Raw genomic sequence first — 18,067 nt, 5'->3', positions numbered from 1 at the left:
TGGGTCTGCCCCGTGACCTCCTGCCAGTGGGCGTTCGACACTTCACGTGGCCTCAGGGAGGGTGCACATGGCCTGGCACAAGCGTCGTGGTGACGTCACCGCCACTTAGTGGCGAATGGCGGTTGTTGTTGTTGTTGTGTATGTGTGAGTGTGTGAGTGTGTGTATGTGTGTATGTGTGAGTGTGTGTATGTGTGAGTGTGTGAGTGTGTGTATGTGTGTATGTGTGAGTGTGTGTATGTGTGTATGTGTGTATGTGTGAGTGTGTGTATGTGTGTATGTGTGAGTGTGTGTATGTGTGTATGTGTGTATGTGTGAGTGTATGTGTGTATGTGTGTATGTGTGAGTGTATGTGTGTATGTGTGAGTGTGTGTATGTGTGTGTGTATGTGTGTATGTGTATGTGTGTATGTGTGAGTGTGTGTGTGTATGTGTGAATGTGTGTGTGTATGTGTGAGTGTGTATGTGTGTATGTGTGAGTGTGTGAGTGTGTGTATGTGTGTATGTGTGAGTGTGTGTATGTGTGAGTGTGCGTGTGTGGGGAGCGGTAGTATAGCGGTTAGCGTGCCGCGCTACAAACCCGGCGACCCGAGTTTGATTCCTGCTCACGGCCAACACCGGTGACGATGATCTGTACTGGTCCTGGGCCTCCCCTCGGTCGACTCAGCCTCAAATGAGTACCGAGTGCGGTGTGTAAACATCGCCACTGGGGAGACAAAGGCGGCCGGGTGGGGTGTTGGCCACCAGCTGCTCGCTAACAACAGCACTTGCTCCAAACGTCTATGGAGGCTATACGGGGGATCTTTGTCTTGGAGACTGGTGCGTGGGTGAACGGGTGTTTTAGTGCAAGGGGAGCGGTGGCGCAGTGGTTAGCGCGGTGCGCTCACGAACCCGACGACCCGAGTTCGATTTCCGCTTACGGCCACCGCCGGTGACGATGATCTTAATCCCCTCTGAGTCGAGTACTGCGCCTGGTGCGGTGGGTGTGTAACCATCAGCACTGGGGAGACAAAGGCGGTCGGGCGTGCTGTTGGCCACCGACCCACCCCCTCGTGTGCCGTACGGGCCTTCATCGGTGCTGTTTGCCAACAGCGCTTCCCCCAACAGTCTGTGGAAGGATGCACGGGGGATCTTTGTCGTTAGAGAGTTAATCAGAGATGAGTACGGTAATGAGAGAGTGTAAATCATACAGATGAGTTGCTGCTGCTGCTGCTGCTGCTGCGTTGGCAGAGGTTCTCCAAGCACAATGAACAATAACGAAACTTAACACATTCGTCAATAGCCTCGTGTTTCCTTGAAGTGGGAAAAAATATCTATATAAATGGCGACGTTTCGGCCAATGACCCTGTTTCATAGCACCTCAACAGAGAGGCGGGAGAGATCCGAGTGGCTCGTTGGAGGCCGCACGCACGCGTGCTCATCGTGGTTCGGTAATCATAGACCGGAAATCACAGATCAGTAAATCAGAGGTGGGTAATTGGCGTCGTGAGACGCGAGTGATGGAGTCCCTCTCTCTCTCTCCCTCGCTCGCTGCCGTCTCCGTGTTGATGTTCACGACTCGCTGAGACACGCCGCGAGGATTCACGTGGAGCTGATGATAATGATGATGGTGATATACATCTGCCTGATGGTGATGCTGATGATACATCTGCCTGATGGTGATGCTGCTGCTGATGATGATACATCTGCCTGATGGTGATGTTGCTGTTGCTGCTGCTGCTGATGATGATACATCTGCCTGATGGTGATGTTGCTGCTGATGATGATGATACATCTGCCTGATGGTGATGTTGCTGCTGCTGCTGCTGATGGTACATCTGCCTGATGGTGATGTTGCTGCTGCTGCTGATGGTACATCTGCCTGATGGTGATGTTGCTGCTGCTGCTGCTGCTGATGGTACATCTGCCTGATGGTGATGTTGCTGCTGCTGCTGCTGCTGATGGTACATCTGCCTGATGGTGATGTTGCTGCTGCTGCTGATGGTACATCTGCCTGGTGGTGATGTTGCTGCTGCTGCTGATACATCTGCCTGATGGTGATGTTGCTGCTGCTCATGATGATACATCTGCCTGGTGGTGATGTTGCTGCTGCTGCTGCTGATGATGATACATCTGCCTGATGGTGATGTTGCTGCTGCTGCTGATGATACATCTGCCTGGTGGTGATGTTCCTGCTGATGATGATACATCTGCCTGATGGTGATGTTGCTGCTGCTGCTGCTGATGATACATCTGCCTGGTGGTGATGTTGCTGCTGCTGCTGATGATGATGATACATCTGCCTGATGGTGATGTTGCTGCTGCTGCTGATACATCTGCCTGATGATGATGTTGCTGCTGATGATGATATATCTGCCTGATGGTGATGTTGCTGCTGATGATGATGATACATCTGCCTGATGGTGATGTTGCTGCTGCTGCTGCTGATACATCTGCCTGATGGTGATGTTGCTGCTGATGATGATGATACATCTGCCTGGTGGTGATGTTGCTGCTGCTGCTGCTGATACATCTGCCTGATGGTGATGTTGCTGCTGATGATGATGATACATCTGCCTGGTGGTGATGTTGCTGCTGATGATGATGATACATCTGCCTGATGATGATGTTGCTGCTGCTGCTGATGATACATCTGCCTGATGGTGATGTTGCTGCTGATGATGATGATACATCTGCCTGGTGGTGATGTTGCTGCTGCTGCTGCTGCTGATACATCTGCCTGATGGTGATGTTGCTGCTGCTGCTGATGATACATCTGCCTGATGGTGATGTTGCTGCTGCTGCTGCTGATACATCTGCCTGATGGTGATGTTGCTGCTGATGATGATGATACATCTGCCTGATGGTGATGTTGCTGCTGCTGCTGCTGATACATCTGCCTGATGGTGATGTTGCTGCTGATGATCATGATACATCTGCCTGATGGTGATGTTGCTGCTGCTGCTGATGATACATCTGCCTGATGGTGATGTTGCTGCTGATGATGATGATACATCTGCCTGATGGTGATGTTGCTGCTGCTGCTGATACATCTGCCTGATGGTGATATTTCTGCTGCTGATGATGATACATCTGCCTGATGATGATGTTGCTGCTGATGATGATACATCTGCCTGATGGTGATGCTGATGATGATGTTGCTGCTGCTGATGATACATCTGCTTGATGGTGATGCTGCTACTGCTGATGGGGTCGATGCAAGTACCGTTTTGCTGCTGCTGATGATGATGATAATGCTTCTGTTGCTGGACACGTGCTAATTATTCTGCTGATGATGGTGATGGTAATGCTACTGCAGCAGATCCTGCTGCTGTTGATGCTACTGCTTCTGATGGCGATGTTGCTGCTACTGATGATGGTGCTGCTGCTGTTGATTCTGCTGCCGATGACGATGCTGGTGCTACTGATTCTGCTGATGATAGCACATCCATTACTGTCGTAGCTAATGATATTGCTGCTGATGATGCTGGCGCTACTGTTGCTGCTGCTGCTGTGGAATGTCATCAGTGTCCGTGTGCCGTGGCGTTCAACTCGTTCCGCTGTCTGCGTGCGTCTTTGCGGGTCGACTGCAGCCTCGAATGGGCACCGAGCACTTGTGCGCAATCATCCCTCCCCGCCCAGGAGACAAAGGCGGCCGGGGGCGCCTGGTGCCGGCCACCCACAGCGCCGGCTTCGGCGATGCTCGCCAAGAGCCACGCACAACCCTCCCCTGGGACCCCCGTGTCCAACTTGTCCCGCTGAACCCCGAGGCCACGTGCTCTCCCTCCCCCCCCCCCGAACGATTTGTTCGAAACGTCGGTGACGCCCGCGGCCCGGCTCCGTGTAAACATCCCGACTTGGGCCCGACGCGCACGACGCCCGAACGCCGTCACGCACCGCCGTGGAACGACGTCGGACGAATTCCATCCTTTAGTTCTTGTTGTTGTTGTTGTTTACATCTCATTCGTTCCAGGAGAGCCACGCCGAGTCATGCAACTCTTGTTCGCGAGGGTCGCGCCGCCGCCGCCGCCACTACACTGGGTTTCTATTTCACGAAGATTCCAGCCACCCCCCCAAATGAATGGGTGAGTCGAGTTTATGATGCCACGTGGCGGGATGAAACCGCAGCACCCGGAGAAACTCCACGCCTTGCGCGAGGGGGCGACGCTCTACCCCCTCCCCCCGTACAGATGGAAACGGACGGTGATTAGTCCACTCGCCGTACCGCCATCTCGCGGCGAGCCAGGGTCACGGACTCCTCCTCTGCAGCCTCCTCCCCGAGGTGCGCAACAACAAGCACGTGCCAACCCTCGCTGCCGGCTGCACGGTGCTGGCATGCGGTGCGACTCCACGTGCGGGCAGCAGCAGCAGAAGCAGCAGCAGAAGCAGCAGCAGAAGCAGCAGCAGCAGAAGCAGCAGCAGCAGAAGCAGCAGCAGCAGCAGCAGCAGCAGAAGCAGCAGCAGCAGAAGCAGCAGCAGCAGAAGCAGCAGCAGCAGAAGCGTGGCCTCCACCGCTCGGATATCTCGACGGAAAGGATTCGGTGGTGATGCTGCTGCTGCTGCGGCTGGCTGTGTTGGCAGTGGTGCTCGATCACAAATAACAACAACAACAACAAACGCTCAACAACACATTCGTCAATATCCGTGCGGTGGCGGCTAATCACGCCGTGCATCACCTCTGTCCCGCATCGAAATAATAACACAGCGACATCACACGCTGTCAACAACAACAACATCACACGCTGTCAACAACAACAACATCACACACTGTCAACAACAACATCACACGTTGTCAACAACAACATCACACGTCAACAACAACATCACACGTTGTCAACAACAACAACATCACACGCTGTCAACAACAACATCACACGCTGTCAACAACAACATCACACTGTCAACAACATCACACGCTGTCAACAACAACATCACACGTTGTCAACAACAACAACATCACACGCTGTCAACAACAACATCACACACTGTCAACAACATCAAACGATGTCAACAGAAAAACAAAGACAAAGATCCCCCGTGTACCCTTAATGGACCCTAGGGGCAAGTGTTGCTAGCGAGCAGGGCCTATGAAAGCCGGGACGTCACACGAGGAGGGTGTGTGGCCAGCACCACGCCCGGCCGCCTTTGTCTCCCTCGTGGCGATGTTAACGCACCGCACCAGGCGCTCATTTGGAGGCTGAGTCGACCTAGGGGAGGCCCAGGGACCGATTAAAACAATCGTCGCCGGCGTTGTCCGTGAGCGGTGGGCTCTGGTTCATCACAAACCCCCATCATCATCATCATCGGCGGCGGCGGCGCCGCTCCACGTGCGAACGCTCTCCACCACCTCGAGCAGCCGTCGCGAACGTCGTCATCCGTTACCTCCATCATCATCATCGTCGTCATCATCATCACGCACCGCTCACATCGGCACGGCATCGGCGCTCCATCGCTCTCGCGCGCACATCGACCGCGCGCTCCCCAAAGGCAAAGATTGCCCCCCCTCTGCCTCTTCTCCATCCCCTCCCCTCCCCCCACCTTATAGCCTCGACAGACAGCTCGAGGCAAGTGCTTTTAGCGAGCAGCACACTCCGATTGGCGCGGTTGGCCACGTGCGGTGCGAAAGAAGTTCAACGTGCGCACGTGAAGGTCGCGACGGCGCACAGAGGGGGTGGGTGGGTGGCCAGCACCACCCCCGACCGCCTTCGTCTCCCCCAGTGGCGAGGTTTACACGCGTCACCGAGTACTCGTTTGAGGCTGAGTCGACCTAGGGGAGGCACAGTACCGAATCAAATACTCGTCACTGCTGTTGGCCGTGAGCTGGAATCGAACTCGGATGGCCGGGTTTGTAGTCACCGCTGCCGACCACCAACAACAACAACATCAGCATGAGCAGCCACCATTCGCCACTGGGTATCGGTCATCACGGCGATTGTGCCAGGCTAGGTGTACTCCGAGGCAATCGCGTGGATGTTGTAAGGCTCTCTCACTGCTGAGGAGGAGGTCACGGGACAGACCCAGGTGTGTGTATGTGTTGGACTTCTTTGGCACCGTACGTAGGCAACCGTGCTAAGAGGAGGTGGCTCGAGATGGTTGGCAGATGCGCCACCTGTGCCACCCCCCCCCCCCCACTGTGCCAATGAGCTCACATTCTGTCACGCTCGCTCACTCGCACACTCAATCACTCCCTCCGTCGCCCACCCACCCACTCACCCACTCTCACCCCAAAGGCAACGCTGCCGGGAGGAGGTCACGGGACAGACCCAGGTGTTATCGGTTGACTGGCTGAGATGATTGGCAGATGTGCCACCTGTGCCCTCCCCCCCCATTGTGCCAACTCACCCACACGCGGTTACACTCACTCGCTCGCACACTCAATCACTCACCCACTCACCCACCCACCCACTCACTCACTCTCTCACTCACCCACTCACCCGCTCACCTACTCACACTCTCACCCACTCACTCTCTCACCCACCCACTCACTCACCCACTCACTCACTCTCTCACCCACCTACTCACTCGCTCGCACACTCAATCACTCACCCACTCACTCACCCACTCACTCTCTCACCCACCCACCCACTCTCTCACCCACCCACTCACTCACCCACTCACTCTCTCACCTACTCCCTCTCTCACCCACCCACTCTCTCACCCACCCACTCACCCTCTCACCTACTCACTCTCTCACCCACGCACTAACTCACCGCTCACTCTCTCACCCACCCACTCACTGTCACCCACCCACCCACTCACTCACCCACTCACTCTCTCACCCACCCACTCACTAGCTCGCACACTCAATCACTCACCCACCCACTCACTCTCTCACCCACCCACGCTCTCACCTACTCACTCTCTCACCCACCCACTCACCCTCTCACCTACTCACTCTCTCACCAACCCACTCACTCACTCATTCACTCTCTCACCCACCCACTCGCTCACCTACTCAATCACTCACTCACCTACTCACTCTCTCACCCACCCACTCACTCACCTACTCACTCTCTCACCCACCCACTCACTCTCTCACCCACCCACTCACTCACCTACTCACTCTCTCACCCACCCACGCACTCTCTCACCTACTCACTCTCTCACCCACTCACTCACCCACTCACTCTCTCACCCTCTCACCTACTCACCCTCTCACCCACCCACTCACTCACCCACCCACTCACTCTCTCACACACACACTCACTCTCTCTCTCACACACCCACTCACTCTCTCACCCACCCACGCACTCTCTCACCTACTCACTCTCTCACCCACTCACTCACCCACTCACTCTCTCACCCTCTCACCTACTCACCCTCTCACCCACCCACTCACTCACCCACCCACTCACTCTCTCACACACACACTCACTCTCTCTCTCACACACCCACTCACTCTCTCACCCACCCACGCACTCTCTCACCTACTCACTCTCTCACCCACTCACTCACCCACTCACTCTCTCACCCTCTCACCTACTCACCCTCTCACCCACCCACTCACTCACCCACTCACTCTCTCACACACCCACTCACTCTCTCACCTACTCACTCTCTCACGCACCCACTCACACTCTCACCCACCCACTCACTCATCTACTCACTCACCCACCCACTCACTCTCTCACCCACACATTCACGCTCTCACCCACTCACTCACCCACTCACTCTCTCACCCACTCACTCACCCACCCACTCACTCACCCACTCACTCTCTCACCCACTCACTCACCCACCCACTCACTCACCCACTCACTCTCTCACCCACCCACTCACCCACCCACCCACTCACTCACCCACTCACTCTCTCTCCCACTCACCCACTCACTCTCTCACCAACTCACTCACTCACTCTCTCACCCACTCACTCACCGACTCACTCTCTCACCCACTCACTGTCACTCAAAGGGTCGTTGTTAGCAGGAGGTCAAGGGACAGACCCAGGTGTTATGGGTTGGCATGGTGGAGATGACTCGATATGCACCTCCGATGAGCGTGGTTGGTTACGTACGGTACGAAAGAAGTTCAAAATACATACCTATGCGTATAACAAACACACTATGATCTACACACTACACCCACACAGTCGACACCCACACACATTCTACACACACACACACTCTACACACACACACTACACACACACGACAACCGCCATTCGCCACTAAGTGGCGGTGACGTCACCACGACGCTTGTGCCAGGCCATGTGCACCTTGAGGCCACGTGAAGTGTCGAACGCCCGCTGGCAGGAGGTCACGGGGCAGACCCAGGTGCCACGGGTCGACTGACTGAGATGACCGAGATGACTGGCTGATGCACCACCTGTGCCCCCTACTGTGCCAACTTGCTGTGCTTTAGCCACCCGGCGCTCCGCTCGTTGTTGTGAGCGTCACACACAAACTCTACACACACACACTCTACACCCACATAATCCACACACACCCTCTACACACACCTTACACACACACTCAACACACACTACACCTACACACTCCACACACACACCACACACACACTCTACACACACACTCTACACACACACTACACACATACTACACACACACACTCTACACACATACTCCACACACACTACACACTACACACACACCCTCTACACACACTACACACACACACTCTACACCCACTACACACACACACTCTACACACACTACACACACACACTCTACACACACTACACACACACACTCTACACACACACACTCTACACACACTCAACACACACTACACCCACACATTCTGCACACACTACACACACACACTCTACACACACACACTCTACACACACTCAACACACACTACACCCACACATTGTGCACACACTATATACACACACTCTACACACACTATATACACACTCTACACACACATTACACACACTATATACACACTCTACACGCAGTCTACACTCACACACACTCTACACACACTACATGCACACTCTACACTCACACTCTACACACACACTCTATATACACACACTCTACACACACACACACACGTGGTGACGGTGCACACACACACACACGTGGTGACGGTGCACGCACACACACGCGTGCACACACCGCAGCAGATGAAGCCACAATTAGAGGTCGTTGGGATTGTGAGCCAGTCCACGGGGTCAGAGGGCAAGGGGCAGAGGGCAGGCTGCGTGTGGGGGTGGAGGTGTTGGGGTCTTCTTGGGGCTCACGGGACAAGGGGGCAGAGTGGGCTAGGCGGCTGAAGGGGGTTGTACGGGTGCCGGTGTGTGGGAGTAGATTAATTAATTAGTTCAGAATCTGTCGATTGGAGAAGGACCTCACTCCATGCTGAGCTGTCAACCCCTTATCAGTGCTGCCCATCTTATAACAGACCAATTCAGACCTTATTGGTCACCCCGTGCCCCTTTATACATCTCAACGTCCATCCTACAAGTCCCATCGCAAGGTGAGAAACACAAACAGACAAAAATGATGTTACTCAACACAAACTCTTTGATGAATTATTTTTGATAATTGCTGTCAATGATGCTACTTATCATGCTACTGTCTGTGGTCTTGCATGCTGCTGCTTGCTTGATATGTGGATGCTCACACTCACAAACCTGTCAACCCCTTATCAGTGCTGCCTATCTTATTACAAACCAATTCAGACGTTATTGGTCATCCCGTGCCCCTTTATAAATCTCAACGTTCATCCTATAAAGTCCCCATCGCAAGGTGAGAAACACAAGCGGCACGTGTGTGTGTGCATCGTCACCACGTGTGTGTGTGTCGTCACCGCGTGTGTGTGTGTGTCACCAGTCACCACGTGTGTGTCACCGCGTGTGTGTCACCGCGTGTGTGTCACCGCGTGTGTGTCATCACGTGTGTGTGTGTCGTCACCACGTGTGTCACCACGTGTGTGTGTCGTCACGTGTGTGTGTGTGTCGTCACGTGTGTGTGTGTCGTCACGTGTGTGTGTCGCCACGTGTGTGTGTCGTCACCACGTGTGTGTGTGTCGTCACCACGTGTGTGTGTCACCATGTGTGTGTGTGTCGTCACCACGTGTGTGTGTCCGTATTGAAATGGCTGTACGCCTCATGGGCCTCGATAAGTGCATTGCCCTGGACAAAGAGTACGGGGGGGGGGGGGGTGGTGAGGAGGCCCTGTGGGTTGACACGGCCCGGGGCTGTACGTCGAACTTCTTTCGCACCGTACGTAGCCGACCGTACTAATGTCGCGCTCACGCTACGAAGTCTCCGTTCGCCGAGGCGACTTCGTGAGTGCCCTGAAGTGAAGTGTCGTGTCAAGCCGTGACGACCCCCGTGAGACGTGTCAATGTCCATACTTCATCACGGGGCGAGGTGCGCTAACTACAGCGCCACCGCTCCCCCCCTCCCCCGCCCGCATTTAAAACGATCACTGTCATCAAATATAATTAGCGCTAAGATAATGATTATAACCGGTTTGATTAATACGGAATAAATGCGATATATGTAGTTAATTTTAGTAGCGTATTGATCACGCGGTGTAAATGTTTCATGGCGTTACGGCGATTGGAATAGCACTTAAATCTGCAACAATAATCGCAACGTTCTGCAATAATATTCATTAAAGTTTAGGTGAGAACAGGGGGTTCGTTTTAAAATATTATAAAAAACCAGACTTCCTCATAACGCGGATGTGATTATTACAAGTGTAGGTTATTAATTGATTGCTATAAGAGTAATTACCAGTTTTGACAATAACATTATTACGGCTGTAGCTGTAATTAATGAACTCTGTTAGTGATATTGACGTTGACGTGTCCATGGCAACGGAGGTAACGAACGCGGTGCACGTGACCACAGCCCCCCCCCACAAAACCCCCTCCCCCTTCTACGGCACTACTTCGCTAAAGCGGACGCGCACATCGAACCCGCGGCGGTGCGCCGCCTGCCTCGTCGGCGGCGGAGGAAGACACAGTCGGTGGGGGGGGGTTGGGGGGGAAGTGGGCAGGGGGGGTGGGGGCCTGCACGCGAACGAGGGGAGGGGGTAACGGGGGGTGTGGGGGAAGGGGGCGGAGGGTGTGGGGGAAGGGGGCGGGGCGATCGGGTTAAAGGGGGCGGGGCCGGTGTTCCTCCGCGCGGCGCGGGCCCCTTCACCGCCTCCGTCCGCGAGCGTCTCCCTCCGCTGACCCCGCGGACCTCGATCCTCCCGCCGCCGCTCCCGAGGCCGCGTCTCTCCTCCACAGCCCCCCGCCCGCCAGGCCGCACCCGCCGGGTCCCCTCGGACCCCCCCGCAGGGTCCTGTCGGCTCCCCGAAGAGAAGGGAAGAGGAGGAGAGGGGTGGGGGGGGTTCCTCTCAGCGAGGTTCCCCTAGCGGGTCCCCTCTCTCTCTCTCGCCACCCCTCCTCCTCCTCCCTCGTAGCCCGGCGCTCTGTGTGTGCGAGCGAGCGGCTCGGCCGTTGTGTGGCCGCCGTACGGACACGAGGAGAGAGGTGGTGGACGTGGGGGGAGAGAGGACGAGGCGGAGGTGAAGGAGATCAAAGAGGCGGTGGCGGCGGCGGTGTTTGACGAGGATATCGCGAGACGACGACGAGGAGGTTGGTGACGGAGGAGGAGAAAGGGGAGAGAGGAGGGGAGGAGGAGTCGAGACGACGAGGTGCTGGGGAGAGGAAGGCGACGAGGACGAAGAGGAGGAGGAGCGTCATCCCGGCCGGAGTTTGACGAGAAAATGGAGGCGGCCGAGGCGGCAGGACGAGGACGAGGAGCGGCATCGGCAGCAGCAGCAGCTGGAGCCGCCACCGCCGCCGCCGTGCGGGCCGCTCGCTCCCCGCGCCGCTGAATGGAGCCCGCGTCCACAAAGCGGCCTTAGCAGCAAGGGCACGGGGCCCCCTCCACACACTCACTCCCCTCGTCATCATCGCCGTCATTATCCTCATCAGCAGTGTCAGCAGCAGACTGAGCAGGATCGGCGGCTTCAGCTTCGTCTTCACTAGAATCATCAGCGGCGGCAGCAGCAGCACGGAGCCGCTGTGCTGCTGGTGACGGTGTTTGTTGATATCTTCGCGTTATTCTTGTGGTTGTGGTTGTTGTTGTTTGTCGGGTTTGTTTTGAGGATTGCCATTCTCGCCTCCTGGATCCGAGCTGGATTTTAGTTTAATGTTCGCTGTAACTACTCTCATCATCATCACTCGTGCTAACAAAGAGGTAGATAGATAGGGGGGCACGCCGTGGCATGGTGAGGACGTCGTCGACGACGATGATGGTGGTGATGGTGCTCATGATGAAGATGATGGCGTGGAGGAGCCGCGGTCGGTCCCACAGCTGAGCATTGGCGTCAGCAGTAGGAACCTGCGCACCCTCCGTTTGGGGGGCACTTTGTATCACTCTGACCCCCCCACAAAGCTCCCACGAGGACCTTTACCTTCAACCTTCGCGCGTCGTAGCCACCGGCACGAACCACCAACTCCTTCATTTTTCAACAACCGCGGCCAATCGTCACATCTGGCCGAGGCCACACGGATTGCGACTCAAGGGCCCAGCGACCACCAAACCGACCATGGACGGCCACAGGGCCAATGGGCCCCGTCGCAGCCGTCGGACTCGCTCGCAGAGGGACAAGCAGAGGGAGGCGGCCGGACGCGCCGGTCGGCCGGGGCTGACCATCGGCGGTGGCGGCCTGCAGGCCCTGGGCCGGCCCGGCGGCCTGGTGGCCGGCCTCATGGCCGTAGGCGTGGGCCGCCACCACCGCGCTCCCAGCTCGGGCTCTGAGAGGGAGAACGCGGAGAACCGGCCGGGATCGTCGAGGCCGCGGCCGCCGCGGCGCCGCCGCCGGGACTCGGTGAGCTCCCAGGACGAGGATATAATCGACGGCTTCGCCATCGCCAGCTTCACCACCCTGCAGGCGCTCGAGGTGAGGGCCGCCGCGCCACGCGTCTTGTCCGTGCGGGTGACCCCGAGGAGGGCTTCGTCTTGTCTGTCTGTCCGTCTCGACGGATGGGACTTGGTTTGTCGTTCACGTGACGGATGGGACGGTCTGTCGCTCTGGATGGGACGGGGTCTGTCCTGGTGACCCAGAGTCTGTCTCTCTGTATATCTGGATGGATGGGACAAGGTTTATTGCCCACGTGACCCAGCGTTTGTCTCTCTATATCTGTATGAATGGGACAAGGTTTATTGCCCACGTGACCCAGAGTTCGTCTCTCTGGATGGGAAAATATCTGTCCTGGTGACCCAGAGTTTGTCTCTCTGTCTATCTGGATGGATGGGACAGGGTTTATTGCCCACGTGACCCAGAGTCTGTCTCTCTGGATGGGACGGGGTCTGTCCTGGTGACCCAGAGTCTGTCTCTGTCTATCTGGATGGATGGGACAATGGTTTATTGCCCACGTGACCCAGAGTTTGTCTCTCTGTCTATCTGGTTGGATGGGACAAGGTTTATTGTCCACGTGACCCAGAGTCCGTCGCTCTGGATGGGAAAATGCCTGTCCTGGTGACCCAGAGTTTGTCTCTCTGTCTATCTGGATGGATGGGACAAGGGTTTATTGCCCACGTGACCCATAGTCCGTCTCTCTGGATGGGACAGGGTCTGTCCACGTCACCATCTGTCTGTGTGGTTCAATGTGCCTCCTCACGCTGGCTGGACATTCGTCATGTCCCTCTGTGCTATTGCGTGACTTGTTGTTGGCTGTCTGTAGTTTTACCTTCACCCCTCCCATCTCGCTAGCCTGTGTCCTTCGATCCACTTTCTATTTTGTCTGGCTGACTTTCTAGCTGTCTATCGGTACGTAACCTCCTTATCAATTGTCGCTTGTGTTAGCTGGCTCTGTCTCTGTCACTCTTGGCTGTCTTGTCGGTTGTCTTATCTGTCTGTACCACTTCGATGTGTCTGACGAGCTTCATGTCCCTCTGTTCCTCTATTCCAATGGTCTGGTTTACTTGACAGCCGTCTATCTGCGCCGTTCCTCCAATGTGTCTGCCAGGCCCCCTCCATCCTGGCAGTCTATTCGTCTCACTTGCCAGCTGTCCCTCTGGATGGTTGATTTGCAGGCTCTGTGCATCTCAATGTGTCTGCCGGTCTCCACGATTCCCTTCCGTCAGTCCTCCTGTCTCTCTCGTCTGTTCATCTGTCAGACCCTCTAACTGTTTTGTCGGATGTCTATCTGTACGTCTGTCCCTCCTGTCTAAATGTTGATCTATTAATCTGTCGCCTATATCTGGGTGTTTGTACCTATGCCTATTTGCCTTTCATTCTGTCTGTCTGTCCCGTTGTCCCTCTATGATTTGGTCTTGCACTCTGGCCATCTTTGTCGTCCTCTGGCTGTCTTGTCAGTCTATCTGTGTGTCTTCCCATTGTCAGTGTGCTGTATGTCCTGGCTCCCCCCCCTGTCTGTGAGACTGCCCCTCTCGCCCCGTGTCTGTTTCTCTGCTCCTCTTCGTGTGTCTGTGCACCTTTGTTCGTGTGTCTGTCAGCAACTGTCTCTGTCCGTGCCTGTGTCCCCCTGTTTCACGTCCACTCTGCCCCTGTGTGTGCCATGCGTCTGTGCCACACTGCCCTTGTGCTATCACCACCTCCACGTCTGTCTGTGCCCCCCGCTATCTTTTCATGCGTCTCGCCCTCCCTACGTGTCCCTCGGACTGGCCGTGTCTCTGTCCCTCTGACCGGCTGTGTGTCTTGTCTGTCATTAGTCCTCACTGTCGCTCTGTGGCTCTTCGTTTGTGTCTCTCGTGGCCTCTGACGACGTCAAGACCCTCTGTCCATGTCTATCTGACTGCTGTTGTATCTGACTGACTGTCTCTGTGTGTGAGTTTGTATTCACGTGTCATGCTGTCCCCTTCTGCGTCTGTCTGTCTGGGTGTCTGTCTGTCTGGGTGTCTGCTCCTCTGTCTCTTCCTCTGTGGGCCATCTAACTGGCCTCTCTGCCCCTCAATCCCTCTGCCACTTTGCTGTGTCTGTCAGGCCCCCTATCTGTTGCCGTGTCTGTTCGTCTGTGCCAATCTCAGAGTCTGCGTGTCTGTCCATCTGTTCCCTTGTTCCCCTATCTCTCTCTCTCTTTGCGTCTGACTGTCTGTCTGCTCTGTCTGTCCCGCCGTGTGCTCGAGTTAAACCCAGAGATGCCTACCGTGGAAGTGGACGTATCGGTGTCTGTGTGTGTATAGACCCCCTCTCTCTCGCTGTGGCCGTGTCTGTTTCCCGTCTCTCAGTGTTTCTCCTGATGTCTGTCCTTGCATGTCTCTGCCTGTGGACTCTGTCCCCCATGCCCTGTGTCCCTGTGTGTCTCGCTCCCGTTATTCTGGTGCCTGTGTGTTTTCCTGGTCCCTCTGAAATGTCCGTGTCTCCGTGCGTCTCCCGCTCTGTCCCTGGTCTGTCTGTGTCTCTCGTTTCTCTCCTTCGCCACTCCTTGCGTGTCTCTCTCTCTCCTTGTGTCTCTCTCTCCTATCTCTTGCCCCCGTCTTGTCTCCACGTGGCGGTCTGTTCCTGCTGTGTATATCTGCGATCTTGGACAACGTGTTACCGTGCGCCTTGGGGCCATTATGTACCCGCATGATATAATAATAGTCCGTCGCGAACCCAATCAGTTCATGCCGTATATGTGTCACGTTCGACTCCTAAGTTCCGACGGGAAAAGCTGTCTCCATGGGAGAGAAGATAGTCCGGTTGTGTGTGTGCTTTGTCGGCTTTAATAGGCACTCGCTAACAGCACTTGCCCCAACAGTGGGTGAAGGCTACACGCGGCGGGGGGGATCTTTGTCTGCCTTTGTCGGCTTTAATAGGCGCTCGCTAACAGCGTTTGCCCCAAGCCTATTGCAGGCTGCAACACAAGGGATATGTGTGTTTGAGGTGCGTGTGTTGTACGTGTATCCGTGTGTGTGTGTGGTATACGTGTATCCATCCGTGCGTGTGTGTGTTGTACGTGTATCTGTACGTGTGTGTGTGGGGTGTACGTGTATCTGTGTGCGTGTTGTATGTGCGTGTGTGGTGGTGTGTTGTGTGTGTGTGTGTATCTGTGTGTGTTGTATGTGCGTGTGTGGTGGTGTGTTGTGTGTGTGTATCTGTGTGTGTGTGTGTGTTGTATGTGCGTGTGTGGTGGTGTGTTGTGTGTGTGTATCTGTGTGTGTGTGTTGTATGTGCGTGTGTGGTGGTGTGTTGTGTGTGTGTGTATCTGTGTGTGTGTGTGTGTTGGGGAGCGGTAGTGTAGCGGTTAGCGCGCTGCGACCCGGGTTCAATTCCCGCTCACGGCCAACACCGGTGGCGACTATCTGAACCGGTTGGTCGACTCGGCCTCAAATCAGCACCCGGTGCGGTGTGTCAACATCGCCACTGGGGAGACAAAGGCGGCCGGGCGTGGTGCTGGCCACCCACCCCCTCGTGTGCCGTGCCGGCCTTCATAGGTGCTGTTTAACTAACAGCACTTGCCCCAACAGTCTGTTAAAGGCTATACGGGGGATATTTGTCTGCGTGTGTGTCCGTGCGTGCGAGTGCGTACTGAGAGTGTGTACTTGTGTTTGGAATGTTGGTGCGTGTGTGCCGAGTGGGGGTGTGTGAGTGTAATGTGTGTGTGCGTGTGAGTGTAGTGTGCGTGTGAGTGTAATGTGTGTGTGCGTGTGAGTGTAATGTGTGGGGGTGTGTGTGAGTGTGTGTGAGTGTAATGAGTGGTGTGTGGGTGAGTGTAATGAGTGGTGTGTGTGTGAGTGTAGTGTGTGTGCGTGTGAGTGTAATGAGTGGGGTGTGTGAGTTCAATGCGTGTGTGTGTAATGAGTGTGCGAGTGTAATGAGTGGGGGCGTGTGTGTGCTGAGTGGGATGTGTGTGTGTGTAATGAGTGGTGTGTGTGTAATGAGTGGGGTGTGTGTGTGAGTGTAATGAGTGTGTGTGAGTTCAATGCGTGTGTGTGAGTGTGGGGTGTGTGTGAGTGTAATGAGTGTGTGTGAGTTCAATGCGTGTGTGTGAGTGTGGGGTGTGTGTGAGTGTAATGAGTGGGGGTGTGTGTGTGGGGGTGTGTGTGTAATGAGTGGTGTGTGTGAGTGTTTCGATTGTTGGTGCGTGTGTGCCGGGTGTGTGTGAGTGTAATGAGTGTGTGTGTGTGAGTTCAATGCGTGTGTGTAATGAGTGGGGTGTGTGTGATGTGACGGCGGAGGGTTTTGAGTTGGTATCCTATTGTCCAAGTGACCTCGTCTTGGGGGGGGGGTGTGTATGTCGAAGCGGATGTCTGAGTGTGCGAGTTGAGTGAGCGCTGTTGTGAGTGTCTGAACGAGTGCGTACATTTGAACCAAGAGGGTGACTGCGACGAGCGAGTTCGCTGGGGGTCTGAAGCGAGCCCCACTGGCTTAGTTTAGCCACCCGCTGCCTGCGGCGAGCCCAGCAGACACGAAGTCTGGGATCCTGTGGTGGTCTTCACGAGATTCGTCGCGGAATCCGCGTCTCCTTGTCTCTCCCCTGTCTCCCTGCCCCCCTGTCTCCCCGTCTCTCCGCGTCTCCCTGTGTCTCTGTCTCTTCCTGTGTCTCCCTGCCCCCCTGTCTCCCTGCGTCTCTCTGTCTCCGCGTCTCTCTGTCTCTCCCTGTGTCTCCCTGCCCCCCTGTCTCTGTCTCCCCCCTGTCTCTGTCTCCCCCCTGTCTCTGTCTCCCCCCTGTCTCTGTCTCCCCCCTGTCTCTGTCCCCCTGTCTCCCCCCTGTCTCTCCCTGTGTCTCCATGTGTCTCCCTCTCCCCCCCTGTATCTGCGTCTCCCTGCCCCCCTGTCTTCTCCCTGTCTCCCCCTCTCCCCCCTGTCTTCCCCTCTCCCCCTGTCTCCCGCTGTCTCCCCGCGTCTCCCCCCGCGCCCTCGTCTCTCTCGGAGTGCCCGGGGTACAAAATGGATGCCGCGCTCCTCCTGGCCGCCGCCGCCGCCGCTGTTGCGAGGCGCGGATTGTGGCGCTGGCGGCGGCTGCGGCTGCGGCCTGGGGAGTCGTCGCCGCTGGGCCGCTGGGGGGGGGGGGGGGGTTGGGGGGCGACCTGACCTGACCCTGACCTTGGGTCACGCAGCGGGTGGTTGGGAAGGGGCGGGGGGGGGGGTCGAGGCCGACTCGGCCCGTCGGCTACAGGTGGTGCGGTGCGCGGCGGGGAGCGAGCGGGGGGGGGGGGGCGAGCGGG

The 18,067-nt window shown here is 56.0% G+C and overlaps 1 protein-coding gene across 1 annotated transcript; it reads left to right on the top strand.

Annotated features, from left to right (window-relative positions):
- Nucleotides 1–11,090: 11,090 nt before the first annotated feature.
- LOC144719337 (uncharacterized) lies at nt 11,091–17,830 on the top strand. The gene has a single exon (XM_078595194.1). The coding sequence runs from the start codon at nt 12,501–12,503 to the stop codon at nt 13,011–13,013; it is 513 nt and encodes a 170-aa protein (XP_078451320.1). The 5' UTR covers nt 11,091–12,500; the 3' UTR covers nt 13,014–17,830.
- Nucleotides 17,831–18,067: the final 237 nt, after the last annotated feature.

Source organism: Lampetra planeri, chromosome 6, assembly GCF_965212315.1.
Source record: "Lampetra planeri chromosome 6, kcLamPlan1.2.h2, whole genome shotgun sequence".
Classification (NCBI taxonomy): domain Eukaryota; kingdom Metazoa; phylum Chordata; class Hyperoartia; order Petromyzontiformes; family Petromyzontidae; genus Lampetra; species Lampetra planeri.
Note: the sequence above shows the minus strand (reverse complement) of the source record. Positions and strands in the feature narration are given on the sequence as shown.

Excerpts from the sequence above, each read along its gene's own strand:
- LOC144719337 (XM_078595194.1), top strand. The coding sequence starts at position 12,501 with ATGGACGGCCACAGGGCCAATGGGCCCCGTCGCAGCCGTCGGACTCGC.